Here is a 26,852-nt window from a genome sequence, read left to right as displayed (position 1 = left end):
TTCCATGCCTGGCAGGCTCCTGCAGGAGAACATTCACACACACTGGCGGAAACGAGTGCCACGCACTCGCTGGCCCGCTCAGCCACGCATACGCACCTCATCCCCGACCCGCAATCTGCAAATCTCCATCCTATGGCTCGGATAATTAGTTCTGCGGTCGGCCCCTCGCCTCGGTCCCACAGGCCCAAATGGCAGCAGGTCATAAAGCTTAAGTGTTCCACCAGTCAGAGCTGTGCAACTGCGGCCATTAATCGTACAACACGACCCAGGCAAAGGTTGAATTGTATCAAAGCGCCTCGTACTGACATCCATGAAATCCCTTTATGGGCATTTCAAAGGCAGAGCTGGGAGATTTTTTGGCACCTCTGCTTTGCATCACTCTCATTTTAATGTTCAGCTCAGCGAATATCCGTGCACACTCCGCTTCCACTCTTTCCCAAGGGTTCAATGTCCACGCACACACTATTAACCCTGAAAGTAAACAAGCTGGATTCCGATTGTTTGTTTGGTTCCTTGGCTCCCGCCAGACACAGACCTGCTCACGGTAACCACGGCGACCAGGATGTCTCTGAGATGCTGACGTGTGCATATCTACAAATGTGTTTCTTAATCAAACTTTTGTCAATGAACTACTGATTCCGAAGGCCCTTGGCAGATTAGATTGATATTGCTACACAGAGGCTGAAATCTGATTAGGCCCAAAAAAAAAAAGATCTCTTATCCACATATGCTGGATGCAGACAAGAGACACTATGAAATGGAGAATCGCACGGCATCAACGTCAAAGGTGAGTACCTCTCTATTTTTTTGCAGGTCTTGATATGCAGTTTCTAACTTCTTTTTGCACTTGTGTGACAGCAAAGAACGGTGTCGACTACATCATCAAAGGGTGAGTCGTTCGATTTTTTTGCTTGCCCGTACCGCGTACATCAAATGTACTTTTTTTTGCACGTTTGGAATGTTCAAATGTTCCAAAAGCAACAGCATGTACAATCAGTAAACATATTTCAACTTGGGAACAGAAACGTTTCATTTCAATGACAAAATACGCCCCAGAGAAGAGTGTTAACAAATATCTTATCTCTGATATGAAAACATTCATTTTAAGTCCGGTGATCCTCTCTGGGTGGAGCGTGTGTGTGTGTGTGCATGTGCTGGTCACCCTTTTGCAACTGGACCTGCTCTAAGGAAACAAAAGTTTCATTTCACAAGACAAATAATACTCAGACTGGAATCCCAAAAAGGCATTTGAATTGAGAAAATATAGAATCGAGCCGAGAAATGTCTGATAGAGGAGGCCAAATATAACAAGTGAAAAAAAATATCTGGCTCAGCTTAATTCAACAAGGCTGAAAGCAGTTTACAACTTCATAATGACTTCGAAAATATTGCAAAGACACAAATATTGTTGTCATCCATAAATTCATTAAGTTACCACGTGCTGTATATTATGGAAGAAAAGTTATACTCCCTCATCCCCCAAGGGATTGCAGTGCACTCAAGGAACTAAAAAGCTAAAAATTAATAAAAGCCCGACATAATCGGGAGGTAATCGCTGTTGTCTAGACAGTTGTTTCTTGAACCAAACAGATTTCATATTTGCTGCAGAAGGCCAAAAATAACTCATTTTATTCTTCCCCAGATTTCTTGGTCACAGCAAGCCAAGTTTGACAAGGAAACATCTAGAGTGATCCACTCGCAATTAATAATCAACATGTACCGTGAGTACTATTTCTTTTTGATGGTTTTGCCAAGTTGGCAGATACATATCGATTTTAAACTGAAGTTTTCAAAAGTCAAACATGGCACTTTTTAGAAAGCTTGTCTCCGTAATGGCCAGGCCTCTATTGTGTAAATAAACAGTTGAGACAGCGGGGAAGGTGGTGACATGTTTTTGGATGGTGGGTGGGACAGCAAAGGGATTTTTTAAGTGTTTGGGTGGAGAGTTTAGGCATTGGATTAAGCAAGGGAAGGAGGGAGGGGTCATTCGAAGGAGCTGCGGCTTGGCCATTGCAAGGCGTTGAAGGAAGTGAGATGGAAGGTTGCAGGGTGTTGTAGTGGAGATATATGGTAGACCCGCTGGCTTCCATCCAGCATGGTCCATGAACCACACACACTTGCATGAGCCCCACCTTTAACTGGCCACCCAGCTGTGTAAACATCCCCCGATTGGTGATTGGCTGACGGCTTCAGCCAGTCAGAGGCGAGGATGCTGTGAAAGGAAAGACTGATTGCGTTCATGATGACACTAATAAAGCACATCATTGGTCAAGAGTTCTAAACTAATTTCCATTAGTCACTTCCTTGATTGTTTAGTCCCCTCCCTTTTTTCATGTCCTAATTAATTCTGCAAGCATGGCCGTCATAAAGTTCACCACATAATGACCCGCCATGCTTAGCCAAATCTCAAGGCTCAAAATGTGTCTTTTATATACAACAACACAATTTTCCTCTGTCAAGTACAACAATAGTACTGCGCCTTAGATTAGTGCGAGAAATATTGCAGTGGGTCATGTGACCTTTGTAATTCATAAAAATGTAGCACAACTTCTCGAGCGAATGTAATGCAATGAAATTTTACTTCCCAATACAGGCCTGTAATACTCTTCCTCCCAAATCTGTCACTCACATTTTACTGTGAGACATGATGTACAGTATGTGACTAACATCTAATATAAGAGGGATTTAGTGTTAAGTGCTCCCTTAGCCGCAACGAGGCATGTGCAGAATGTTGTATTTACGAGCAAAGGTAGGCTTCGAAATGTGTCGTTTTTCTTTTTCCCGCTTGCTCTCCAGATGTCATCACAAGCTTTCAAGTCCCACTTTGTGTTTGGATGCGTCAGACAGATGTTTACTTCCACCAACATCCAGTCACGGCAAAAAGTCATCGTTAATTTCACACCGCGATAATAACAGAGAGCGACTCATTATGAGTGAAGATTAGTCGAGTTTGTTTCCACTCAGACAAAACTGGGATGAACCCCTGTAGGTGTGTTTGTGTGCCTCTTTTGGGGGCTTTACTCCTTATTTAAGACCAATATTTACCCAGCAGCCCCAGGGTGAGATTACCTCATATTCTACCGCCCAGCTGCTCTTTCTCAGCGTTTCCACGACGACCGGCGGAATGTCCCATCATGTTTATCTGCCCGACCGAAAAACAGCAAAGCGGTGGAGGGAGATGATGACAATTCAGTTGTGTGAGCGTCTACAAGATAAACACTCACATTAGTTCATGAAGTATCATCTTTGGACGCTTTCCTTTAACCCGCACATTTATAACATGGATAAAATCTCCAAATAGCCGTTTAGTTTTGACAAGTTTTAAATATATAATACAATTTAACTCACTCTTATCTTGATAATTTATAATGTGTTCCTCGAGGGAAAGGGGGGGGTAAACAGTGCACAGTTTGTTGTATTCTCGTGTATTAAACCAATTATATTTTTCCCAAAATGATAACATCGTAAACCTTAATCTAATCTGTTCCGGATTGGAATTTACGCTGTTTTACGATAACCTAATGGAGCCTGATCATATCTTCATTGTGTTTCAGTCAGAGCTCGATCGCATTGTGCTTTTCGTCTTTTTGCCTCATTTCGGCATTCGAAATATATTTAATCGCTTCATCGTGCTTATGACCAAACATTCTCTTGAGGAACTACAAATACGCATTGGAGGCCCTTTCAGCACCCCCTGCAATGTGGACACTCCTCTGCCATGGGAACTGACAGTTATTTGCTCTAATTTGCAACAGAAAGCTTTTTGCTGTGTGAGGACTTTTAGGGAATGTTCTATTTGGTCTTCTCCTGGGGCTCTTTAAGTGATAAAAAGTGTGGTTATTTAGCCAGCGAGGAAGAAGGGAAAGTGCAAATACGACTGCATGACCCTCTTGTCAAGAGGTTGCTATTCTCCAGAAGCTCATGAATGGCCTCCAGGATGACATCGCATCACTTGGAGAGCTTCTTCAAGCTACTTGGGCATGGGCACGTTGGGTGCCGCATGCAGGCCACTTGTTGAAAGAGCAGGATAAGGCCTTTTGGACTCCAGCCAAATAGGATCTCACCCTGTCGTGCTCCATCCGGATTCAGACAAAAGCGGGCTTCACTTGTAAGAGATGCTCTCCAACTTGTGAGAACAGACCTATAAAAGGATCTTATTTGTGAAGCTTTTTGGACTTGGAGATGGAGCTGCAGACTCGACTCCTGGACTCCACCTTGATCCACTTTGATGTAAATCTGATGGATTTTCCCACCAAGCAGCAGGTGGATGACAGCCAATCCAGCGAGGCATCCTGGAGCCCAGAGCACACGGACGATCATCTGATGATCGGCCCGGTTGGCCAAGAAGGAGGCGCCGGGTCCGGTAGGTCCAAGCGGAGGAGGATCATTACGATGGTCCAGCGCCAGGCGGCCAACGTACGGGAAAGGAAGCGCATGTTTAGTCTGAACGAGGCGTTCGATGCTCTCAGGAAGAAAGTTCCCACCTTTGCCTACGAGAAGAGACTCTCCCGCATCGAGACGCTGCGGCTAGCCATTGTCTACATCTCCTTCATGAAGGATCTTTTGGAGAACACTTGATGCTGACTTCAATTGGCACATGATTGCGATATTTTAGATCTTAGAAGTCAACAGCCTTGGATTGTTTGTAAAGTTCTTAGTCACAAGAATTGATCAAATATGTTCGCCTTTTTAGTTTAAATGAGGTTTTTGTTTCAAGTGCAGTTTAAATGGTCACACTCCGCTCACAATATTAGGTACACCTGCATATTGATGCAATCGGAAAATAAAAATGATATTGATAATTATATTGATCATTTTGATTGACACTATGCAACAATGTCTCATAGTGCATTTCAATGAGAAATGGTTTTAACATTTTGCAACTGAACCAAGTGCAATTTTTTATGTCTAGAAACTTAATTAGCAACTTCACAATTTAATGCACCTCAACCTAATGTAGCAGTATCTTTTTTGTTTCCTAAAACTAATAATAATTTAATGATGTGCATGGCATTGTACTGAAAGCTCCCTGTCAGGTTAGCATAAGGTAAGCAAAAGCTATTTTATTCCGTAGCATTCAATTCTGCATGTGTACCTAATGAAGCGATTATATTAGACTTTTTTTTAATGGCTACTAACAAGCACATCTACCTCGCAGTTTGGAGCAGGGTTAGTATCTGCCGGCACCAAGTCGCCATGCAGAGCTGTTCTAAAAATAGATCAGAGGTGAGAGAACATCGTGATTTTCTGGGAATGTTGGGTTGGCAAGTCCGCAGGTGAGGTTGTTTTCAGCACCTTGGAGAGCGGAGCATGTTGCTTTCTCACCTGTGTGAGAAAAACAAGATTATAAACTGAAGATTACACTGACAGTATCTCTGAGCCTTCTTATCTGCTTCAAGTGCAAATTGGTATTTGCATCACAAATCGTGGTTGGATATTATCTTTGACGCTGAGGTGCAAATTGGCTGATGCAGAGCCCCCTGTGGGCGACCCACTCCGTGGATGAGGCCTCAGTATTATTTTGCATCAAAGTCCACCACTTCCAGACTTTTACAGCTCTTGTTTCTTTATTGAATTCAAGCCCCCCCCTGTAAAAAAAAAATGTAGGCGAGTTTGGGCCTCTTCATCACCTCCACTGTTTGCTTTACGCCGCAGTCGTACACCTCCTTAGCGACCCCGCTGCGAGCACGGATCCGCCCCGAGAGCTCCTCGGGATGGGGCGTCTTTTAAACCTGAGCCGCGGTGTCGACGTCCCCGCGGGGGTCAGACCCATTTAAGCGCATACCTCAACGCGGGGCCGCTGACGGGAAAATAAACACGTCGGTCTGGTTACGATCGAGCTAAGGCCCCCCGCCGTTTGCAACCTCCTGTGTTTCACTGGGTTTATTTTTTGCCATCACCACTGTTCACATCTAAGTGTCTAGACTGGTAGACTTGTTACTGTGCTTAGAGTACAGATTTTGAAATGCACTTTAGTATAAAATAGCATAAAATCAAATAGTAAATTGTTTTTACTTGCAGTATTTACGTTCCATGCCTGTTTTTCTGGCCCAGTGAGAGTGCATAGGCATATGGAAGATACATTGATTGGAGGATACATTAATTGTAGTTTGAAGGACACCCCTCCCTATACTGCCCCCTTCTTTCTGACAGTTCCAGTACTCATTGCACCTTTAGGAGTTGTACTCTTGACACTTGTGGGACTTGCATAGTTTGGGAGCATACATGTACTGTATGTCAAGGGAATCATAAGTTAGAATGGAGTCATCAGACTGTTGTATATTTTTCCATAGATCTTCAGGGCCTGGAACCTGGAATAGATTGTATGTTCTCACTGTGGCAATATACAAATTTTAGTGAATCTCGAAAATATGACTATGTTTTAAAAAATAATATATTAATAAATGCGTGTCAACAACAAAGTAACATTCTTCACTTAAGTAGGTCAGGGTAGTGCTAAAATGAGCGTCACAATATTGCTATGCTGACATATTTAGTGCAGAGATGCCCAATATAAGAAAACGCCCACCAAAATATCTTGCGCACAGTTACAAAAACAATCCCAGCCCCTTTCCATTTTTCTTTTCCTTTTTGCCTTCAAGGTCCTCTACTCTTCCTCTGATATTAACACAAGTTATTCCTGCAGTGGTATTATGTTACACCCCTTCCCACCCAATCACAGCGCTCCCCAAAATCCTCCATCTCGCTCCCCACTATAAAAAGTGGGAGACACCTCTCCTTCTTTGCGGTGCACCATATTTGCTTTAAAATCAGCACGGGCCATCATTTTTTGGTCACATGTGGAGTTTGTGGACTGGACTCAAGAGGGACAACTGGTTGTAGGGCATCTTGAAAGCTTTTGGACAATGCGAGAAGACAACTCCTCCCCGATGGACAGTGCAGGGAACAGTGAGGAGGAGACCGAGCGGCAGCTGCCGCGGAGGGGCGCCAGGAAGCGGCGGGCTGCGACGCGCAGGAGCGCAGACGAACTGGACGAAGGCTTGGACGTGGAGATTCCCAAGAAGAGACGTAGAAAGAGTTGTGACCGTGGAGGCGGTAGTAACGGAGGCGGCGGTGGCAGCGTGGCAAGCGAAAGCAGCGAGGCCAGCAGCAGCCCCGCTCGCTCCATCGACGACCTGCAGAACCAGCGCGTCATGGCCAACATCCGAGAGCGTCAACGCACGCAGTCTCTCAACGAGGCTTTCACGTCGCTCCGGAAAATCATCCCCACACTGCCGTCGGACAAGCTTAGCAAAATACAGACGCTCAAACTGGCCGCGCGGTACATCGATTTCCTGTGTCAAGTTCTGCAGAGCGACGAGTTGGACGCGCGGGGATCCAGCTGCAGCTACGTGGCGCACGAACGTCTCAGCTATGCCTTCTCCGTGTGGAGAATGGGGGACGCCTGCTCCGTGTCGACCACAACCCACTAGCGGGGCTACACTGGAACAGCATGGTAAATTGCATTTACTTTTTACGCGTAATGTGTATGTTAGGATTTGGAGCCTGTGTGTTGGAAATACCATGTTATGCATTTGGGATCCCATGAATTCTAAACCGATGGTGGTCAAAGTAAGGCCAGGGGGCCACCTATGGCCAACTCTGTTCTTTAATATGGCCCAGCAAATATTTTAAGAGTCTTTTTTCATGTGTTAAGTGAGCTATTTCCTCCTACAGTTGTCAATGAAAATGTAATTATTCATTTGGATTTATCACAATAACATGAAGTATAGTCATACGTTCTTTATTTTTAATTACACTTAAGTAAGCCCTATTTGATCAGTTGTACGATTAAAATGTGATCATTTTTACCTTAGTAATGTTTTAATTTAATGCTTTATCATGTTTGTCTGATGTTTGAATTAAGTAAATTCAAATTCATGGAACGTTTGTCCAATTTGAGTTTTCTTCTTCTTAATGACTGCAGTATTTCTTTGACAGATCATGTGGCTCAGTCCAACTCTCCTGAAGACGGAACCATGGAAAAGTGCAGCTGAGGCCCAGCTGTGAGCTTCATTCCTCCTCCGAGAGCGGGATGTGCGATATTTCCCGTTGCAGGGACTGTTATGTTTGCAAGGGAGCACTTATAGGACAAGACGGATATGAAGAAAGACCACTGCGACTATATGAATGTTGTAACAACAAAATGAACTGAGGAAATGTTTTGAAACTAGAGAGAAACAACACAATTCCTTTGACATTCCTCGTGACAATGTTTCACAGCAAATGGAGTATTTGTATTTATTTTTCTACTGGTGAGAAATCCGTTTGCCCCAATTAAATAAGAGTTATTTATTTTGGGGTATCACAGAATGCTGTATGGATCTGTAGTCTGCACATTCTGAACGTTGTAAATATTTGCTAATAAACAAATGAAAGTAACTTCCTGACAAGTATTCATTCAGTTGTTCCCCAGCGATAATAAACTCTTGATGTCCTAAATAATCAAGTGTGTTCAACACTCCCGAGACTTACCTGAAAGTATAGCAACAAAGTCATTTCCGTTGGCTTTAGTTTTTTCCACTTAATCAAGAGAGTTTATTTACTTTTGTTGTAGCAGAACCCGCAGCTAACGAAGTCACGGTGGAGGGGGTGAAAGAAAACATCTCATACCTCTGGATTACTCAGTTCTTTTTTGCACTCTGGGATTTGGGAACGCTGTAATTGGCTGGCGGGCTTTTTGAACGGAGCAGTTGTGGTGCGTTGGGAAGCGTGCATGATATTCCCAGATGTCCTTTGAGGCGCAGGTCAGCATGGGGAGATTCCTGCAGGTGCTTTTGCAGTTAGCCTCAAGAGCTTTAAAGGGGCGGATATGGGTCAGGCTGCAAAATGCACTGCCATTACATACCTGCTATTACAATTCAAGAAGCTTGCCAGCTATGCATGAGCTACACAAAACCTTGATTCATCATGAAACCCTGAACTAATTCTTGAATCTTTATATTTTTTCTGAGTGTGCTATTTTAGTCTTTCACACTATTGATTTCCTACTACACGTCATACCTCATTTATTCATGCAAAAGCACATTTTGGAAAATAATCAAATGGATATTTACAAGGCACCTTCTGTGATTAGGTATTCAAAATTTGGGGTTTTAGGTGAAGTCATTCTGTATAGTCAAGGTACAAAAATGCTGACAGTGAGAATTTCCAGGCACACACAGTTCTGACGAAATCAATTCAATCAATCCAAAGAATTGAGGCAAACAATACACAAAAAGTCATTTAAAAAACAATTGTGTAGAATAGTTGAGGGGTGTTAATGGGAGCATTGGTGTGTTTTTTTTTTTCTTCATTGTAGCTTGCGTGCAGAAGGTAAAGCCATCAGCGCTGACCTAAGGCCCTTTGCCAGCCTCTGGAGGGAATCAATTCCCACCCGTAGCTCACCGTGGCAGTGTTATCTTAAACTTGAGGCTGTTCCTCTGACATGCAGGAATGTCACCTCTGAGGCTTGCAAACGGGTCCATCTCCAGCCACGCACGCACAAGAGAAAGAACCAAGGTTCTTGCGCCGTAGCCCGCTTTGACATCAGAAGGGAAAGGGATGACTGGTTGTTATCAGTGTGAAGGCATCTGGCTATCTGGATTTAACTGTGCGCTGATTTACAGGCTCTTTGATGACTTGAAACACACACTGTCTCCCAAGCAGCCATTAATCACCATTTCAATTGGCCTGCTTTGGATTCGCCGTCTTTAAACTGATGCGAAAGTCAAAGGTGCGCTCGGCGTTTGTTTTGAACATGACAAGCTGTGAATCTTCGGAAAATGAACTTCATGCCATGCTTTTTTGTTGGCTAGGCTTTACCTCCCCTTAACTTCCTTTAGCTTTACGTCTCCTGCACTTCCACCGTTTCTTTTTCCCTTGACCCAGTAACAAGCCCTGGTTTACATTAATGCTTAACACCACCAAGAAGACAGCCGAGGGGGGGTAGGACTCATAAACACAACCATGCCCGGCTTCTTTTGCATGCAGGACTGGACTCCATTAGAGCTAATTATCTGTTTCATCTCAGCTCCAAGCTGTGTGTGCCCACGTTTACCATCTCAAATCAGCACATTTACCTCGGGGCTCTGGGTTACCCTGTTTTGCTCATGCGGGGTTATGGCAATCATTTGCACAGGAAAGAAAGTTATTTTAAGACATGGTGGATTTGTTTCAAGGTGGAATTTGAATAGCAGTTTCCTGGAAAAAATGCATAATGCAGCTGATGTTTAAGCGATAAGCGCAGATGATTTGCATCAGGATGAATGTTGCTACTGAACTTGCTCTCAGATGGAACAAGACTCTGCTGAATTGAATTTTTACATATTTGATAAAAAGTTATATTTATAAACCCCCGAGTGTTGTTGCACACTTTCACTCCAGATATAATTTCAGATGTTGAAGCGCCGTCATCCATGATGTCACTCAAGTCCTTCAGGCAACATCACAATTAAAGATGAGTATAATTCATGATCATGTTTTGAAGTTTGAGTTGATAACCGACCTTTCACACTTGACAGCTGACATGTGTCATGCATGAAGCACCTCTACTTCACTTGATGCTACAATACCATCCAACCTGCAAAGAGCAGAAAAGCAGCAACAATGTTCCAGAAAACAGAATCCACAAGGTAATGGGCCATTAGTCCTAATTAAAAGACAGGATTGCTTCAGGGGCTTTATAAAACAGGCAGGGGGGGGGGGGGGGGGACAGCAGACGTTAACGCACATTCCCCATTAGTCCGCAACTCACACACATTTCCTGAGGCCGGTGCCAACTACACCCATCAATCCTGACCTACGGCCTCTTAACTAACCCCGTCGCCCACACCGACAGCTACTTCCACAAAGTCACTATTCAGTTTACTGGCTTAAATTTTTCCCGATCAGCCGTAACAATGAGACAAACACCCAAGTGAGAAAAAGAAGACGATGGGGAACGAACGGGAACCTCTGGGTTGCCCTCCTCGCGGCTGTTTATCTTGCAGATTGAGTTAAACACAAGCCTCTTCCAACTCTCTGCATACCAGACAATATCACAGTGGCTCAGCTTTAGGAATATAAACATACAAGCTCTATCAAAGACCTCTTTAAAACACATAGGCTCTTTCTCCTAACTTAATTTACTGCGCCTTACGCAACGCTCCTTTATTGGATTTAAGCTGTTTGAATGTCTTATTCTGCCTGAAAATGGGGGGCTTTAGGGGTCCTATTGATGTGTGGGTTAGGACTCTATTTCCATGTTTATCTTACACTCGAGGGCTCATTGAAATCTATCAGACGCTCTACACTGATTTTTTGGAAGGGGACATAAAGAGAGCACTTTGTTTGCTTAGTCTCATCCATTGACTGTTTTTTTTTTTTTCCCCTTGTGCTAATGTGAAAAAAAAAATGTTGTTTCCACTGACTGTTTGCATCAGCCGGTGTTATGTAAAATTTTGTGGCTTTTCTTCCTGTTGAACGCAATAACAGTTTATTGGCGTTGCGAGGGACACGTTGTGAGGGAGGGGGCGACTTGGCAGCTCGAGTAGCACAGTGTTGGTCCAAGGGGAGCTACAGTAAGCTAGGAGAGAACTGGAGCCTTCCCTCTGGTCTTCACTGTCGGGTGGTCTTACTCTTTCTTGAACCACCCTCTTCCTTAATCCTTTAATATGTTGCCATCTTTTCTGCCATTCTTTCTCCCGGCCTCCTCGCCATCCTCCCTCCACCCTTTTTTTCCTCCTAATATCTACAATATCACCCCCCCCCCCCTAATTTCCTGTGTGCCTCGGTATTTACTTAAAAGTGTGGTGCTGCGGTGAGTGATTGGGCCTTGAAAAACAAAGAAAACCACAGCAGACAGTCAGAGATGCCACAAGTCTAGAAAACAAAGTCTTGCTGATTCAGTGATTAACACCGGCCAACATTTTTGCTGAGTATTTTTACTGATTAATAACCAATCATCTGCTTCTAGAGCTATTTTGTGAGTTTTACAAGCCTAGCATGTGCCATTTACTGAGTCTTTTTTTTTTTTCTGGGGGATGTAACTTTCAAAAAGCAGTCTGGTAAGTTAGCGCCAAAGTCCACACACAAAGTGCAGACGTGGGACAGCAGGAAAAGTGTAAAACAACACCACCTGAAAGAAGCAAAAGGTCCCCTGAGAGCAAAGCTCATATAAATGCAAGGAGGGACACATAAACACTGAGATGGCGGCGATGGCGTGTGTCATATAGCTTTACAGTGAAGACTTTTGTTTTCATAGCAATCTGCTTATCAACATGCAATAGTATATAAGAGCAGCACCTGCATCCAAATTGATCCCAATAGTGTCTGCATTGATCGAAATGTCGATTTCATCTAGTGCTTTGACGCATCGGTTCTGCTTTTCTTCATCTTCTTTACTACTTAGTAAAAAAATCCCAGGGCCCCCTCGTCAGGAGTTGGCACAGGATGTGGACCCTCCCCCGAGCGAGCATTGGTACAATGAAACCTGAGCCCCAGGAAGTGGTCCTGCGCATCATCACGTCAAGGCAGACAAATAACTCAGCGCGCTCCTTCTGCCGCTTTCCTTTATTTTCCCTTTCTTCCCCATCACTCAGCTCTTGTCATCTTCATCGTCTTTTATTGTTTTCCTTTCAGCTCTCACGAGGAGTCGCCGAACCGTAAGAAGGAAAAAAAAAATCTACCTGTGTTATCTCAATACGAGCTAACATTTAAACTCAAAACGAGCTGTGGCTGGCTGGGGTTTAGTAGGCCCCCAAATTCCAGGAAATATTTTCTTGCGCCGTTCCCTGAAGATTTGTGGTAGTCCTGCCCACACTATCCCTATAATGTTTGAGGTGGAATTTCCAAAAAGCATAAAAAACGGGTTTATTTGCACAGTTTGGAGAAGTGAAACATTGATCTTCCTTATCTCTGCATGGTTGTATTATTTTACCTTGCAAATACAACTGTGAAAATGCTGAGGGAGCTGGCAAAATTGTGCTGCTTTTAAGGGAAGTAGAATGAACCAAAAACAAAACCACCTACTTAAGTGTAATATAATAACTATTTGTTACTATTTTGCTATTCTATATTGATATGCAAATGCCATTAAATCATGGGTGAGGGATGACATCTTGGCATCATTGCCTTTCCTGTGTTAATGGGTTTTGGTTCTTTACAGGTATGAAGTTGGAATGGCCTTCCTATATGGTGTCTGCATGTTCTTCTCATTCTCAAAAACATTCACGGTAGGTTCATTGAAGACTCTAAGTTGTCCATAGGTGTGAATGGGAATGGTTGGTTGTCTCTATGGTCCACATCTGCAGGCATAGGCTCCAGTGGGCATGATGTTAGTATTAAATAAAATGTTATTGGTTCAAAGGATTATTTTTTGTGTGATGCGCTAGGTGGCAAATGGTAGCATTTGGAAGGCTAGCATCCAAACGCTCTTACCCCTTGGCTAACTGCTGCTTGGGGCAATTGGGGGTGCACACACACATATGCTGAAGTAAACATCTTGCTGCTAAAATACTAAAAGCGCCCTGGGGAAGTTGGCCCACTGGCCTACCAAAGTGACCCTTGTTACCACGGTGATTAGATATTGCTATGCCTCATCTGCAAACATTTAGGCAGTGTCACCCCTAATCTGCATTGTGGCACCCTGCCACTGGGCAACACACATGCACAAACAAGGATGTGACTGATGACATTTGACAAATGTTACACATTCCAGTTTTAAGAATAACTTCAATATGATCCATAGGCCAAAAGTAACGCATAGTGTGCATGTTTTTTCCCTCCAAACTTTTAAGTGTATCTGCGTGACTTTAAATTATCATAGGTTGTCACATTCCACCTCCTCACCCCTTGACCTCTGACACACCGGTCTTCGTCCTTTAGGCCAAACCATCATGACCGCCACTCATTGCCTTACTGCAGCTTGGCTGTACGTTCACTCTGAAAGCGAGTCAATGACTCCTTCGAGGGACATTAATAATTTACTCCAGGCTCTGCGGCGCATGGAACATTAATATGTTCTCATGTATATGTGCACATAGAACAACCCAGAAACGTCCAATTATATATCCCTGTAAAGTTACCTGATATACTGCTGGATCAGGAGACCTTCTGTTTCCTTGAAAACAGAGAAGCAGTAGCCATCGCTCACAGCAGTCCAAAAGGGACTGACTATTTATGTGACACTTGTGTAAAAGGCACTTTATAATATATGACAGCGTGTCAGGCAGTTGGGAAAGTCAAACCACCATGGCGCTTTGTCATCACTGTCAGCCAGAACACTCATGCTTGTATACAGTCACACTTTTACCAGAATACAGAATGAGAAGAACCTGCTATGTACATAAGTGTTGCATAATAACCCCTCCGGTAGGTTATAAAAGATTGAAGACTAGTGTATGACATCCACATAATTTGTGGGACATTCCAGGACGAGCGTCCTTTGTTTCCCTGACCAGTCAACCTCACCTTCTAGGGAGCCCCGAATGGATAAACAGCGCTCTCTATTGTTCAATTGTATGACACATTTGCATCTCCAGAGTACACCAAAATATTCCTGAATTATTTTCTTCTATTTTACTTTAATAAATTACTAATATGGTATTACATTATTAGACAAGGCCCATGCGGGAAGAGGCCAACTCTTTAAAAGGTTGCTGACATCTCATTGTCCAAACAAAATGAATCATTTAGCGACCCGGATGCGAACAACTGGTAACTTATACGTGTTCTGCTGAAAGAGATGCCATGTCAGACACAGAAAGACAAATGAAACACGAGAAGGCCAGGGTGATTTCTTCAGAGTGCATTCAGGATAGATGTTCCACATTCTTTATTAAATGAAATCTTACTTTTGTATACCCAATAGATTTGATTTGTTTATGCATTTGATGGCTGTTACTGTTGCTTAGGCCTAGAACAGTGGTTATCAAACTTTTTACACCAAGTTCCAACAGGGAAAAATAAACTTACCAATATTAAAAGTAGCATAGTAGGGGATCAAAAAAGTGTCAAAAGTTTAAAAAGAATATTTCATACTGTATGCCACAGTAACTTTATGCTGTTTGATAATTAACTTCACACTAATTAGAAAAATAAAAACCAACTTAAATCATTATACAATCAAAATGTATTGCAAATGAATGTTAAACCTTAAATGTTTAACAGATTTTCAATAGAAGTAAACGTATTGAACTTAATGTGCAACTAAACTGAGTGGTCAGAGATTTTATGGACCACTAGAGGGAGCCCTGACACTACTAGTGATACTCGTATCACTGATAATCACTGGCCTTGATGAGTTTGTTCAGTATCTCATGTAGTGCTTTATAAAATGTAAAGTCAAAGTCAGTCTTATTTTTATTTTATTTTTTTGTACTGTTATGTTATGTTCAATCGTGATTGTACGTGTTGTCAGTCACGGTCGTGTGATACGTCATCACGCTCCTACCAATCAGGTGGCGACGTCCGCAAACGGGGCACTCGAGACGTAAACCTCGCAAACATGGCGACGCTCGAAAGCGAATACGGAGATTGGAAATACGTTCGTTTTTAACCGTGAAGAAAACAGTCCCAGTCGCGTGTTACGACGTGGCGGGGTTCACCGAGGCCACCGGACGCCTTTTGAACAATGTTCACAGAGGTAAGTTACAGCTGACGTGCGTGTTACTCAGAGTTTAGTAGCTTCAGACTATGCTTGTCAGGTTGTGGAAGCTAGGCGGCTAGGCGTTAGCGCAGCAGGTAAACAGACACACACACACAGACGGACGGGATTGTCATGGGAGAGGACGGACAGACAGTCTCGGTGTTTCTGCTAGGCTTGTCTGCTATAAGTAGCACTCGACCCGGGATTACAAAGATAACGCAACGCTAATGCCATGATCTTGGGATATTCGTACTGGCTGAAATTAGCTCGGTGTAATTATTGAAGATAGGGAGTGTTTGTATTATGATAAACGGCTACGAACAGAAAAAATCGGCATCACACAGAATACAGGTGAGCTGGGTGTTGGCTTGTTATTTGGACAGGTGAGTTGTGTATCAACTCCTGTGAGCGACTGTTGTAGCTTCTTTTTTTGTAACTTTTGGTTGGTCTCAAATATCTCATTGCCTACTGTAATGTGGTCTTTAGCATCTCGACTTTCAAGTCACAAGTGGAAGCTTCGAGTTAATGCTATGTAACGTTTTGGCCTTGTCTTTAATGTTTTGTGTGTTACTGGATTTCATCATGAGTGTCCGAAACGCATGTGCATTCTTTGCAATTAGATACGAGTGCACTCTTTCATTCCCACCCTGTATGCTTGCTTGTAAACACGTTTCATATTGATTGGCTATCATCTGCAACCCACAAGTGTGTCATCCGAGAGGTAGTTTAAGGTCCCGTTTCAAACGTGATAAAACTCAGTCACCTTATCCTTACTGAAGTTTTAACATCCAACTAGCAATGTGCAAAATGTATTTTATCTGGGACAAAAAGGGTTTGGTCACCACTGTAATAAAGCCTTCCTGAAATTGTCAAGCATTCTGTGATATATGACGCACATAGGAATGAGACAATTGAAAATGGCAGCGTGCTCGCTCGTTTGTCTCTCCATCCATCTCAGGCCAAGAATGTGACCCAGACTACATTCTGATGTGGTCTTGAGTCATCATTCCTCAATTCAGCTCAAATCCACGTCCACCTCCTTGTAACTTAAGCTCTATGTTTGAACGTTTGATCATCAACCAATATTAAGTTTTGTTTCATATTTTGCCTTCAAATGCTTTTCAAGCTCACGAGATTCTCCTCCTGGCCTACATGTCAAGTCTTTGCATAATGGATTTGTGGATGGATTAGGCATGATCAGTCATCCCTGTGACTTTCTCCAGTATTAACAGGGGATCTCCCACCGGCCAGTTTTAATGGTGTAAGCTAACATGCTGCCTAATGACCACGCTGATCAGGGCTGCAGCCACCCATGAGAGTCTCTCTCAAGTGTGTCAGGAATGAACTGAGTAATGCTTCGCTTTGTGGCAGCGGACCATTAGCATCTAGATCACACGCACTGAAATGTTGTACTGGCCGCCCCTCTGGCCTCTCGTATTCTTACAGCGTGACTTATTTTTGTCTGGCAGAGTCAATTATTCAATTTTTAAAAAAAAAATTGTTGGTACAATGTGAATTGCGTCAGCTGATTTTTGCGTTGTTTAAACTAAATGGGGTGGCGCTAATTTCCCATTGAGCCCCCCCATTTTCTAGATCAGCAGGCTTGCGTTTGGTCGCGCGAGTGATGTGTCGCCATGTGTTCTCGACCAGCCTTGGGTGTTAATCATTGGAGCAGATGGTTCATGTTTTAAACCCAGCATAAGCTGTCAAAACTCGCACTGCTGGTTATCATCTCGCCTCCGAGCGAGCCAAGCATCGGCGCCGGCGTCTCATCACAGGCAGCCTTGCTGATAAGACTCCACGCTGCTGACGTCAAGCCTGGCTCATGTTACACATCTCGAATAGGTCTTTTTCATACAATGATTGTGCTTTCCCCTGTGACAATTTCGAAAGCCATCTTGAAAAAAAAGCAGGCCAAAGTTATTTGCATCTTTCCTCGTAACGGTCAGTGTATTGTGGACCCAGTGTACCATGAGTGTCACGTTTCAGTCAAGTGGTACTGAACCACACAACATGCATAGTAAATGCTTTCGACACTCCAGCTTTCTGTTTACTTGATGTCACATGCTACATTGTAGGGGTTATAAAACGGAGCTGTGACAGATTCTGTCGATGCTGAAAGCTTATGGCTCTTACCCCCCAGCAAACTGGTTTGGAAAATGGAAACGGTCATGGAAATGTCTCACTTTGTTGCTGTTTAATGTGTCATTTGCGGTTAACCAAATTGACCACAAATCTTTCTTTGTATTCTTCCCAGTTCCACATACCTTGACTTGTTCGGTGTGATTGAGGTCTTGTCGAGCCTGTTTGTGCACTCGCTGCACCCTGGACATTTATAGAGACTTACTTTAAAAAGACTTACATCGGGTAAACTGAAATCTGAATAGTTGTGGGCCAGCAGACTGACTTGCTGGGATGCGAGAGCTTTGTTTCCTTCACTGACAATAACAGGAACAATATAGGAAGTGGCTTATGACGATGCACAAATGCAAGCTCGCATGTCTTTGTCTAAAACCATTTTAACCTCATGTTTGGTCATGAGCTCCCAAAATGTTGGTTTCCTTTTTAGTGTGATGTCTTTTTTTCTCTCGCTATGCTAAATAATGCACTCTTTGTTATCATGTTGTCTAAAAATTAAGCTATGCTAAATAAAACACTATTTGTTGTCATGTTGTCTAAAAACCAAGTTAAAGTTTAGCTTAGCAGTCATTTTCAGACCATTTCATAACTTGACATTGTTGAGGATGACTTTTTTTGGGTCACTTTTTTAGGCCAGTCTGTCCTTTTGGGGATGGGGGGGTCTCGGAGTCGTGCTGTTCCTCATCACCTTCGGACCCTTTGCTATATTCTACCTGGCCTTTTATATCCTCTGCTTCATTGGCGGGTGAGTAGACACGTATTCCTTCACGTATGTTCAATTTTAACTGTGCTTTTCTTTCCGCAGCGGCTTTGCGATCACTCTGCTGTATGGGAAGATCAACTCAGAGAAATACTTGGAGAGGTGCGAGCACTCCTACCTGCCGCCCCCACCCATTGGTATTCCAAAGGTAAACGTTTTTCCCTGTTAGTGTTACACGTCCGCAAGTTTCTCCTCGAATGATTTTGTCTTTTTGGTTAGACGTTGGATGAGATGAAGCTGGAGATGAAGCCCATCAAGATCGACAGGCGACTGACTGGCTCGAGTTTCATAGATGAGCCTCTGCAACAGGTTTGTGACAATCCAGTGCAATAAAGTGGTCACATCTATGCGACGTGCTTCTCGCTTTTGCTGAGCAGCAGTTTTGTTTTTTGGGGAGCAGTGTGACAGGTCAGCTTGTCCACGTCAGCAACTTTAAACTCCCACATGAGCCATTCTAACCTCAGGATGGTTTGCTCATGTGGAGTCTATTGTGTTGTGTAGTCGTTTTTTTTTCGTTTTTTTTTATCTCTATTGGCTGATGTAAGTCGCACTTTATATGCAAACATTTTGCAAGGCAAAGGCAATGGGGAAATGAGAGCATGTGGATGATGGCGGTTAGAAATCATGTAAGAGCGTTGTGCTCCTCAAGCAGCGTGGCCAGCAGCATTAAGTGGTGACACAGCACTGTGACGGTCAGATGACACTGACTGGGATGCTTCCTTACATTCCTGGGAATTCTTTAAGGATCTTGAGTGAGGGGGTTTAAAAAAAAAAGAGAGAAAGAGATAAATAAAGGAACAATTGTTATCGTGTGCTGGTTCACTTGGACACACAAACAAGGTCAAGTTTGACATTTTTTCCAGAAATGTTTTACTCAAGCATCAATTGCCCCCTGCAGGTGATCCAGTTTGCTTTGAGAGATTATATCCAGTACTGGTACTACACTCTGAGCGAGGATGAGTCTTTCTTATTGGAGATCAGACAGACGCTGCAGAACGCCCTCGTCCAATTCTCCACGCGGTACAAGTCACACACTCGGCAGCAAATCACACACATTTGGGAATGTATCAATTTAACCCTTGTATTGGATCTCATTAGGTATTTGCCTATTGTTATGTTTTTATTTTTTTTGTGTCTTCAAGGTCCAAAGAAGTGGACTGGCAGCCTTACTTCACCACTCGCCTGGTGGACGACTTTGCCACCCATTTGCGTGTCTTTCGTAAAGCTCAGGATCGCCTCCCGGACAGAGAGGATAAACTAAGTAAGCATGTAATTATGACACGTGACCGACTGGCGAATTAAAATTTGTTTGATAGTAGTTCATGACAAGGACAGAGTGCGATATGTTTGACTGAAGAGTGTTGTCTGGACAGGGGACATAACAGAGGAGCTGATAGACTCCTTTTTCGAGGCCGAAGTGGAGATGGAAAGGAAGATTTGTCGAGATGTAGTGTGCACTTCTCTTAAGGACGAAGAAGGTAAGCAAACTCACGTCTTGGTATTATCCCTTTGTGAAATAAACAATTTTATTTTATTTTTTCCCCCCCGACGGTATTTATGTCAGGATTCCTTCGAGATTTGTGCGAGTTGCTTCTGTATCTGTTACTACCTCCTGGAGACTTCCACAACAAGAACATGAGATATTTTTTAAGAGTGAGTGTGCATTAGAAGAAGCCAGGTCTCCAAAGCAACGGCACTGTTCTAAATTCACCCAGCTGCATCCGCGTTTGTTTTAGGAGGTGTTGGCGCGTGGAGTCCTGCTTCCTCTCGTCAACCAGCTGAGCGACCCAGACTACATCAACCAGTTTGTCATCTGGATGGTACCAGTTTGACCTTTTTACAATGGCCGATTATATTTAATGAAATGATGTGACACTGAGTTTGTGTTCATGTGTGTGTGTTGAGATTCGAGACTCCAGCTGTAACTATGAAGCCTTCATGAACATCCTGAAACTGACAGATAAGCCTGCTGAGCTGGAGGCCGTCAAGGACAAAGTGATGGAGGAGCTGCAATACCTGCGCTCGTTGGACACAGCAGGAGATGGTGCGCCATGTCATTCCTTCGCAGCTAGTATAAGTCCAAAATAAATCCTGAAGTCATGTTGCGTGGTTCGTTTGTGCTTTTAGACATTAATGTCATCAAGAACCAAATCAACAGTCTTCTGTTTGTAAAGAAGGTGTGCGAGACCAGGATCCAGAGACTACAGTCTGGCAAGGTAGGAATAGTCTTTGGTTCATTAACCCTGAATAGGTCCTTTCAAAAAAAAACTGCCCTCACTTATTTCATTTCTTCAATGTTAGTGATTTTTGCCCCTTCTTCACCCGTATAGGAGGTGGACGCTTTGAAGCTTGCGGCCAACTTCGGCAAGCTGTGCGTCATCCCGCTGGATCACATCCTGGTCCACAACATAGCCCTGCAGTTCTTCATGGGTAAATGCAGCAACGATGTCCCCATTCCTCAACGTTTGTGGACTAATGATATTTTTATGGCAGATTTCATGCAGGCGGCCGGCGCCCAGGCCGAGCTCTTCTTCTGGCTCACCGTGGAAGGCTACAGGGTGACGGCGCAGCAGCAGCTGGAGGCCATGCAGCGCTGGCAGAAAGATGGCAAGAGGCAACCCAACACGACCAAGGGGCTCCTCAGGGCAGCTGCACTGGGGGTTTTTGAGCAGTACCTTTCTGACAAGGTCCAAAAATCATCTGCCAAAAATAATAATGCCATAAACAAATTGACTTGACAAGCTTGCTGTTCTTGTTCTCCCTGCAGGCATCTCCCAGGGTTCAAGTAGACGAGGACTCGATAACACGCCTGGGGGAAAAGCTACAGACAGATGATCCCACGCCAGAAATATTTGATGAAATCCAGAGAAAGGTATTAAATAGTTTCTTGTCTTGTGGTGACGCTAAAAACCCAAACCGATGGTGTTTTTCCTCAGGTGTATGACATGATGCTAAGGGATGAGCGCTACTACCCGTCCTTCAAGCAGAGCCCACTCTACGTTCGCATGTTGGCGGAACTGGATATGCTCAAAGAGCCCAGCTACCGCGGGTCTGATGACGGCGACGGCGAATCGTTCAATGGCTCCCCGACAGGAAGCATTAACCTGGTGAGGGAGTCCTCACTTCTTCTCGCGAGCGTGCTAGATGTCCACGTACAGCGGTCAATGTAACGTTTTGTTGTCTTTCCAGTCTTTAGATGACTTGACCAACTCCTGCCATGATGAATCTATGCAGCTCCATGCTTTCATCTCTGATACGGGTACACACAGACACACACACACCAGATTCTGATCTTTAAGGCTGGATTCACATCATCACGCCATGGTTCCAGTGACACAAGTTCAAAATCAAAAATGATTTGACCCGCAGTGTAAATTCAGCCTCATTTTTGGATTCATGTGCTGATAGCCCCTTTTTGATTTATCACCCGTCTTTTTTGCACCAAGCTCCATTTTTTTTTCTTTGCTCCTCCCATCACTTTCATTGTTTTCTGTTCTTTCCTTTGCTGTATTTGTCCTGCCAATTTGTCCCCGTCATCTCCCTCCACGGCGCACCCATCGCACCCGCATGTTTTGTGTCTTTTACCCAACCACCCACCGCTGCTCCATTGCCTTCCCTCTTGTGGGTGTATTGTCGGGTGGGGTAGCTGACGCTGGTATTCCCGGCTTTTGGGCTGCCGCAGGTGTGTGCAATGAGCATGGGAAGACGTACGCGCTTTACGCCATCACTGTATTCAGACGTAACCCGGACGGCAGCGAGGACTGCTGGAAGACGTACCGGCGGTACTCTGATTTTCACGACTTTCATATGAGGATCACTGAGCAGGTCTTAATTTTTTTTTGCTTGTGTTTTTATTTATTTTCTTAGCTCACATTTCTTAGGAGCTCATGTTGCGTTGTTGTACTTTTAGTTTGAGAACTTGACGTCTATCCTCAAGCTCCCGGGGAAGAAAACCTTCAACAACATGGACAGAGACTTCCTGGAGAAAAGGAAAAAAGACCTCAATGCTTACCTACAGGTATTATTAGTCTTGATATATTACTGTCATCAAGTTATATTTATGCCCATCATTAAAAAAAAAATCTATTGTGTGATTTAGTTGCTGCTGAACCCTGAGATGGTGAAAGCGTGCCCAACTCTTCTCCCGTACGTCTACGACTTCCTAGAGAACAAAGCCTACAACAAAGGCAAAGGAGACTTTGCACGCAAGGTAACAAGCATTCATAGTCTTGTATAAAATACAATGCACATGGCAGACAACAACTCACAAATGATTTTCACACATCAGATAGACACGTTTGTCAACCCCCTGCGGAGCTCCATGAGGAACGTGTCCAACGCGGTCAAGTCCCTCCCGGACAGTCTGGCCGAGGGCATGAACAAAGTGTCAGACAACATGGGCCGCATGTCTGAAAGACTCGGCCAGGACATCAAGCAGTCCATATTCAAGGTGCTTCGTGTCCCCACCGTACTTCTGCTCTCATCGGGACGAATGTGACAATTTTCTCCTTGTCCAGGTGCCTCCTCTTCTTCCCAAGTCAGACATTGACCCCGAACACTGTCGAGTCTCCGCACAACTGGACGACAATGCGAGTGGCCCTGCTCAAGTTTTGGCCGTGATTTTTTGGTGGTGGGAGCAAATCTGTCACGTCCTGTCTTTGCTCAAACAGGTGGACGACAACATCCCGCTGCGCGTCATGCTGCTGCTGATGGACGAGGTGTTCGACCTGAAGGAGAAGAACCAGTGGCTGCGAAGGAACATCAAGAACCTACTGCAGCAGCTCATACGGGCCACTTATGGCGACACCATCAACAGGTCTGTCCATTCAATGTGACCATATAGAACTTGCCGAAAGGTAGTTCGACCTTTAAACTGTAATAAACCTTCCGAACTTCATTGTTGCTTTTCCACTAGGAAAATTGTGGACCACGTGGACTACTTAACGTCTCCAGAGCAGGTGGCAGAATACGTCAAGAAGTTCAGGTAACATTTTTTAGACACCCAAAGGCGTGTATTTTTTTTCTTTCCAAAATACCAACCTCCTACAGAGACTCCTATTGGCCTAACGGTATTCTGGCCGAGACCCCGCCCCGTCGGGACAAGAGCATCCGGATGAGGACGCGAGTCGCTGCCAAGACTAGTCTGCTGGGCATCATGCCAGGTGATAACACACACACCCACACACACACAAAACATATGAAGCTATTTATAAAATGATACCACTTCAGGAACTGACAAAAAAATTCCACTGCAATTGAGACAAACGTTAAGTATCCAGTCATGATTGCTAGTAGAACATTTAGCCTGAAAGCTGTTTAATTCAAATCCCAAAATGTTTAAAAAAATGGAGACATCATTCTGTCGTCACCGCCCACATAGATGAGCTGAAGCACATCATTGGCGCGGAAACCACGCGCAAGGGCATCCTGCGCGTCTTCGACATGTTCCAGCACCAGCCCATGAACCGGCGGCTGGTCTACGTGTTCCTGGAGGGCTTCTTGGAAACCATGTTCCCTCAGTACAGGTTCCCCGAACTCTTCGTCAAGCTGCACTCCCGCTCGCCACGCATCCATCGATACGGCCACAAAGTCAAAGGTTCTTCCCTCAAAAGGTGACACGAGTGGACCGAGCCAGATGGACATGGACAAAAGTAGACGCACACGCGCACGGCACAGACTTAAGAGCTAAATATGACACTGGGGGAAGGGGCTTAATGTGAACTTTAAGGTGTGAAGCCCTCATGTCTTTTCATTGAAAACACTCCAAGTAGTAATAAGATGGATTTCATTACACATACGCATCCCACCTGACAGCGTTCTTGTCCCCATTCAAGTTTGGATGTTTTTCGTTGAGTTTTACTGAACCGGGCCAGTCAGTGCTGTCCCCTGGTGGCCCGCGAGTATTGTACTGTTTTTTAAACTGCAGGACGATAGCATCAACCTACACCTTTGCCTTACCTTCCTTTTCGCTTCGACTCGCCCCCTCCCCTCTAAATGCTGTAGACATTTTTAACTGCAAAAGCTGCACTCGTTTGTGTTTATAGCAACCAAATATGTCAATAGCACTGGCTAACAAGGCGCTGTTTTTTTTTAAAAATGTGACTGAACAAAGATAGGGTGAATGGATTTATTTTTAAATTCTTATTTTCACGCCTCAAGCCCCCCCACCCCCCCTCTCTAAACTGTCCACCCTGACCCCAGATGACCAAAGCTCGCGTTGTTGTGCTCTGTGAAGACATTCGAAGCGAAATGATGCAATGATGACCTCACCGTGTGTTTGTGTGTGCACGTTAAGGCTCAGCAGTCCATGCAATCAAGCACACTAAATACACGTTTGTGGAAAGCCGTTTATTGGACAGCATGGATATCCACCTTACGGTATGTACATTCCTATATACATGTGAGACATGCAGTTGTCACCTAGTGTTGTTTTTCCTCACTCTACTAGTGCAACTAAATTGTCCCTACTAAGCAAAATAGTACTTCAACCCTAAGGTGAATATCAAGTATATTGAATGTCTTAGATGGCTTTCCATACACGTCGATGAATGTATTCTCCGTGCTAGTGTGTGTTTTGTGCAAATGTGTGCGTGCGGTCCAACTGTGGAAGTGAGTCGGCCTTAAGACAATGCATCCGCAGTTTAAACTGACAAGAAGCTCTTCCACGTGACTGAATCCTCCTCTCGATGTGGTCAAATATTCCGAATCACTTTTTAGACGGCAGACAAGCAGGTCTTACATTTTGTGCAATATTACTTTTCTTGGACGCATGTGCATTTTGAATTATTGTACATACAGGAAAACAGATTCATGTTCTTTTAAAAAAAAAAAAAAACATGAAATATTTCCCACTTCTTAGCCCTACAACTTTAACATTCCATTGTATGTTTCTTTTACAGACTTGTTTTATAAGTCACATTTTTTTTTTAACCAAAGGGTGTGGGCATGTTTTGCCCCTGAGGATTTACCTTTTATTAGCGAACAAGCTCGTTTTGCTAATTAGGATGGGACAGGCGCCAACCCCCTTCCCGTTTTCTTCCAATAGCCCAAGACAAGTGGAATTGCTGCTCAGGAGCATTTACAGTAGCAAGTGTGTGTCGAGGGTCTCCCATTGGCTTGAATGGAGCACTTGATTGGTTGGTAAACCGGATCGTCAGTTCCCATGGTGAGATGTCACCTGTAACATTGCACACCTCTCCATTCAGGAAAGTTTATTTCACTCAAATCAGGATACATAAAAACGTGCATATGTTTGTCAATAGTGTGCCTAAATGTACTGTCAACTCTATTTTCATATTTTTCTTTAATCTATAAAACAATCAGAATGTCATGATCACGTTAAGCGACAGAAAGACTTTTTTTTTTTTTTTTTTTTGCATCACGCTTACCGACAAACCCTTGAGAGCAACTGCTCACATCAGTATAACACTAATAAAAGGTAACTCTGACTAACAGAGCACTGTGTATGATGTATTTTAATAGTTCATGGAATTACATTGATTGCCTGCAACGTGTTGCTGTCAATATAATCTTTCCGGTGACCAGTAGCACAGGCCAATGGAGTGCAATGAGACCATAGGAGCTTCCTGTCTTCTCACGTCTTCCTTTGCGCTTTTCCCACAGGGTCAACGATGACAACCATTCCCCACGCGGCCAAACCTGGTCATTATAAGAATAACTCACTTCAAAATCCTTTTTTTACTGACATTTACATTGCTACTCACTTGCAGCGAAAGTAATCTGGGCGACCGTTCCCATCGAGGTCGGCCCGCCGAGGCGCATCGCTTTGCGGGCGGCGTTAAAAACATAGGCCCCGGACAGGATGAGACCACTGCCGCAGATGAGTCGACAGCTCCAGCAGCTCTTGAATGTCTGCATGGACTTAGACATTGGGGCATTTTCTCCTGGTGGCGCCTCGGGTGTCGCCATCTTTGCTGAGGTACGTATGCTAAAGCTAACGGCTAAGGTGATTGGGAACTTAATACAATGCAAGTGTCGGCTTCTTAAAGATTGCGGGGAACAAAGGACATGCAGCGCGAATACGTACGGAGTTTATATTTACACTTATCACGTTTTACCAACTACTTGTGTAACGTTTCCCCGACTATGCTCGCAATGTTTTTACCCTTGTCAAGTAACCCGGAAGTAGTTCCGAAGGCTCGGTTGGATTACGTCACTTTGTTTTTTTTCCCCTTCATGTTTGACTTTGGACGATAGATTGATTAAATAATATAAACATGAATATTGCCGATGTATTACCATGCTAGCCATGCTGCGTGGCAAAAATTACACTTAAACGTAAATGACACTGAATAGGTGGTTGGTGGATGTTTCGAATTGCTCTGT

At 43.9% G+C, this 26,852-nt stretch overlaps 4 protein-coding genes across 6 annotated transcripts in view; 3 read left to right on the top strand and 1 right to left on the bottom strand.

Moving 5' to 3' along the window:
• The first annotated feature begins 1,646 nt into the window (after positions 1 to 1,646).
• snx13 (sorting nexin 13) overlaps positions 1,647 to 26,852 on the top strand; it is a 25,834-nt gene continuing 628 nt past the window's right edge. The window contains exons 1-28 of one of the 3 annotated variants that reach the window (XM_088365350.1): positions 1,647 to 1,721; positions 10,378 to 10,613; positions 13,127 to 13,193; positions 18,379 to 18,491; positions 18,552 to 18,654; positions 18,726 to 18,815; positions 19,405 to 19,526; positions 19,649 to 19,767; positions 19,880 to 19,984; positions 20,071 to 20,159; positions 20,243 to 20,326; positions 20,412 to 20,550; positions 20,634 to 20,722; positions 20,837 to 20,936; positions 21,000 to 21,193; positions 21,274 to 21,378; positions 21,443 to 21,613; positions 21,696 to 21,765; positions 22,153 to 22,331; positions 22,417 to 22,524; positions 22,606 to 22,716; positions 22,795 to 22,956; positions 23,024 to 23,095; positions 23,177 to 23,322; positions 23,422 to 23,490; positions 23,556 to 23,668; positions 23,887 to 25,944; positions 26,237 to 26,445. In XM_088365350.1, coding sequence (XP_088221476.1) covers positions 10,588 to 10,613; positions 13,127 to 13,193; positions 18,379 to 18,491; positions 18,552 to 18,654; positions 18,726 to 18,815; positions 19,405 to 19,526; positions 19,649 to 19,767; positions 19,880 to 19,984; positions 20,071 to 20,159; positions 20,243 to 20,326; positions 20,412 to 20,550; positions 20,634 to 20,722; positions 20,837 to 20,936; positions 21,000 to 21,193; positions 21,274 to 21,378; positions 21,443 to 21,613; positions 21,696 to 21,765; positions 22,153 to 22,331; positions 22,417 to 22,524; positions 22,606 to 22,716; positions 22,795 to 22,956; positions 23,024 to 23,095; positions 23,177 to 23,322; positions 23,422 to 23,490; positions 23,556 to 23,668; positions 23,887 to 24,122 — 2,982 coding nt within the window. In that variant the 5' untranslated portion in view covers positions 1,647 to 1,721; positions 10,378 to 10,587 and the 3' untranslated portion in view covers positions 24,123 to 25,944; positions 26,237 to 26,445. Of the gene's footprint in view, positions 1,722 to 10,377; positions 10,614 to 13,126; positions 13,194 to 15,711; positions 15,959 to 18,378; positions 18,492 to 18,551; positions 18,655 to 18,725; positions 18,816 to 19,404; positions 19,527 to 19,648; positions 19,768 to 19,879; positions 19,985 to 20,070; positions 20,160 to 20,242; positions 20,327 to 20,411; positions 20,551 to 20,633; positions 20,723 to 20,836; positions 20,937 to 20,999; positions 21,194 to 21,273; positions 21,379 to 21,442; positions 21,614 to 21,695; positions 21,766 to 22,152; positions 22,332 to 22,416; positions 22,525 to 22,605; positions 22,717 to 22,794; positions 22,957 to 23,023; positions 23,096 to 23,176; positions 23,323 to 23,421; positions 23,491 to 23,555; positions 23,669 to 23,886; positions 25,945 to 26,236; positions 26,446 to 26,852 lie in introns of those variants that run through there. The other 2 variants (XM_088365352.1, XM_088365353.1) reach the window with 2 other exon arrangements.
• Positions 1,718 to 4,578, top strand: ferd3l (Fer3 like bHLH transcription factor). The gene has a single exon (XM_088365369.1). It carries the CDS (start codon positions 4,183 to 4,185, stop codon positions 4,576 to 4,578), a length of 396 nt encoding a protein of 131 aa, XP_088221495.1. The 5' UTR covers positions 1,718 to 4,182.
• On the top strand, positions 6,867 to 8,382 carry twist1a (twist family bHLH transcription factor 1a). Its single transcript, XM_088365367.1, has 2 exons — positions 6,867 to 7,456; positions 7,942 to 8,382. The coding sequence occupies exon 1, from the start codon at positions 6,867 to 6,869 to the stop codon at positions 7,431 to 7,433; it is 567 nt and encodes a 188-aa protein (XP_088221493.1). The 3' UTR covers positions 7,434 to 7,456; positions 7,942 to 8,382.
• LOC148379884 (distal membrane-arm assembly complex protein 1-like) lies at positions 25,964 to 26,675 on the bottom strand. Its single transcript, XM_088365371.1, has 2 exons — positions 26,231 to 26,675; positions 25,964 to 26,165 (listed from the first exon to the last, which is right to left on the bottom strand). Exons 1-2 carry the CDS (start codon positions 26,433 to 26,435, stop codon positions 26,101 to 26,103), a joined length of 270 nt encoding a protein of 89 aa, XP_088221497.1. The 5' UTR covers positions 26,436 to 26,675; the 3' UTR covers positions 25,964 to 26,100.

This window comes from Syngnathus floridae, chromosome 21, assembly GCF_059516105.1.
Source record: "Syngnathus floridae isolate MCC-2025c chromosome 21, RoL_Sflo_1.0, whole genome shotgun sequence".
NCBI classification, from domain to species: Eukaryota; Metazoa; Chordata; class Actinopteri; order Syngnathiformes; family Syngnathidae; genus Syngnathus; species Syngnathus floridae.
The sequence above is the reverse complement of the archived record's forward strand: the minus strand, read 5'-3'. Positions and strand labels throughout refer to the sequence as shown.

Excerpts from the sequence above, each read along its gene's own strand:
- ferd3l (XM_088365369.1), top strand. The coding sequence starts at position 4,183 with ATGGAGCTGCAGACTCGACTCCTGGACTCCACCTTGATCCACTTTGAT.
- LOC148379884 (XM_088365371.1), bottom strand. The coding sequence starts at position 26,435 with ATGGCGACACCCGAGGCGCCACCAGGAGAAAATGCCCCAATGTCTAAG. Across the intron at positions 26,166-26,230 it reads CCAGATTACTTTCGCTGCAA|GTTTGGCCGCGTGGGGAATG; the intron begins GTGAGTAGCAAT and ends TATAATGACCAG.
- twist1a (XM_088365367.1), top strand. The coding sequence starts at position 6,867 with ATGCGAGAAGACAACTCCTCCCCGATGGACAGTGCAGGGAACAGTGAG.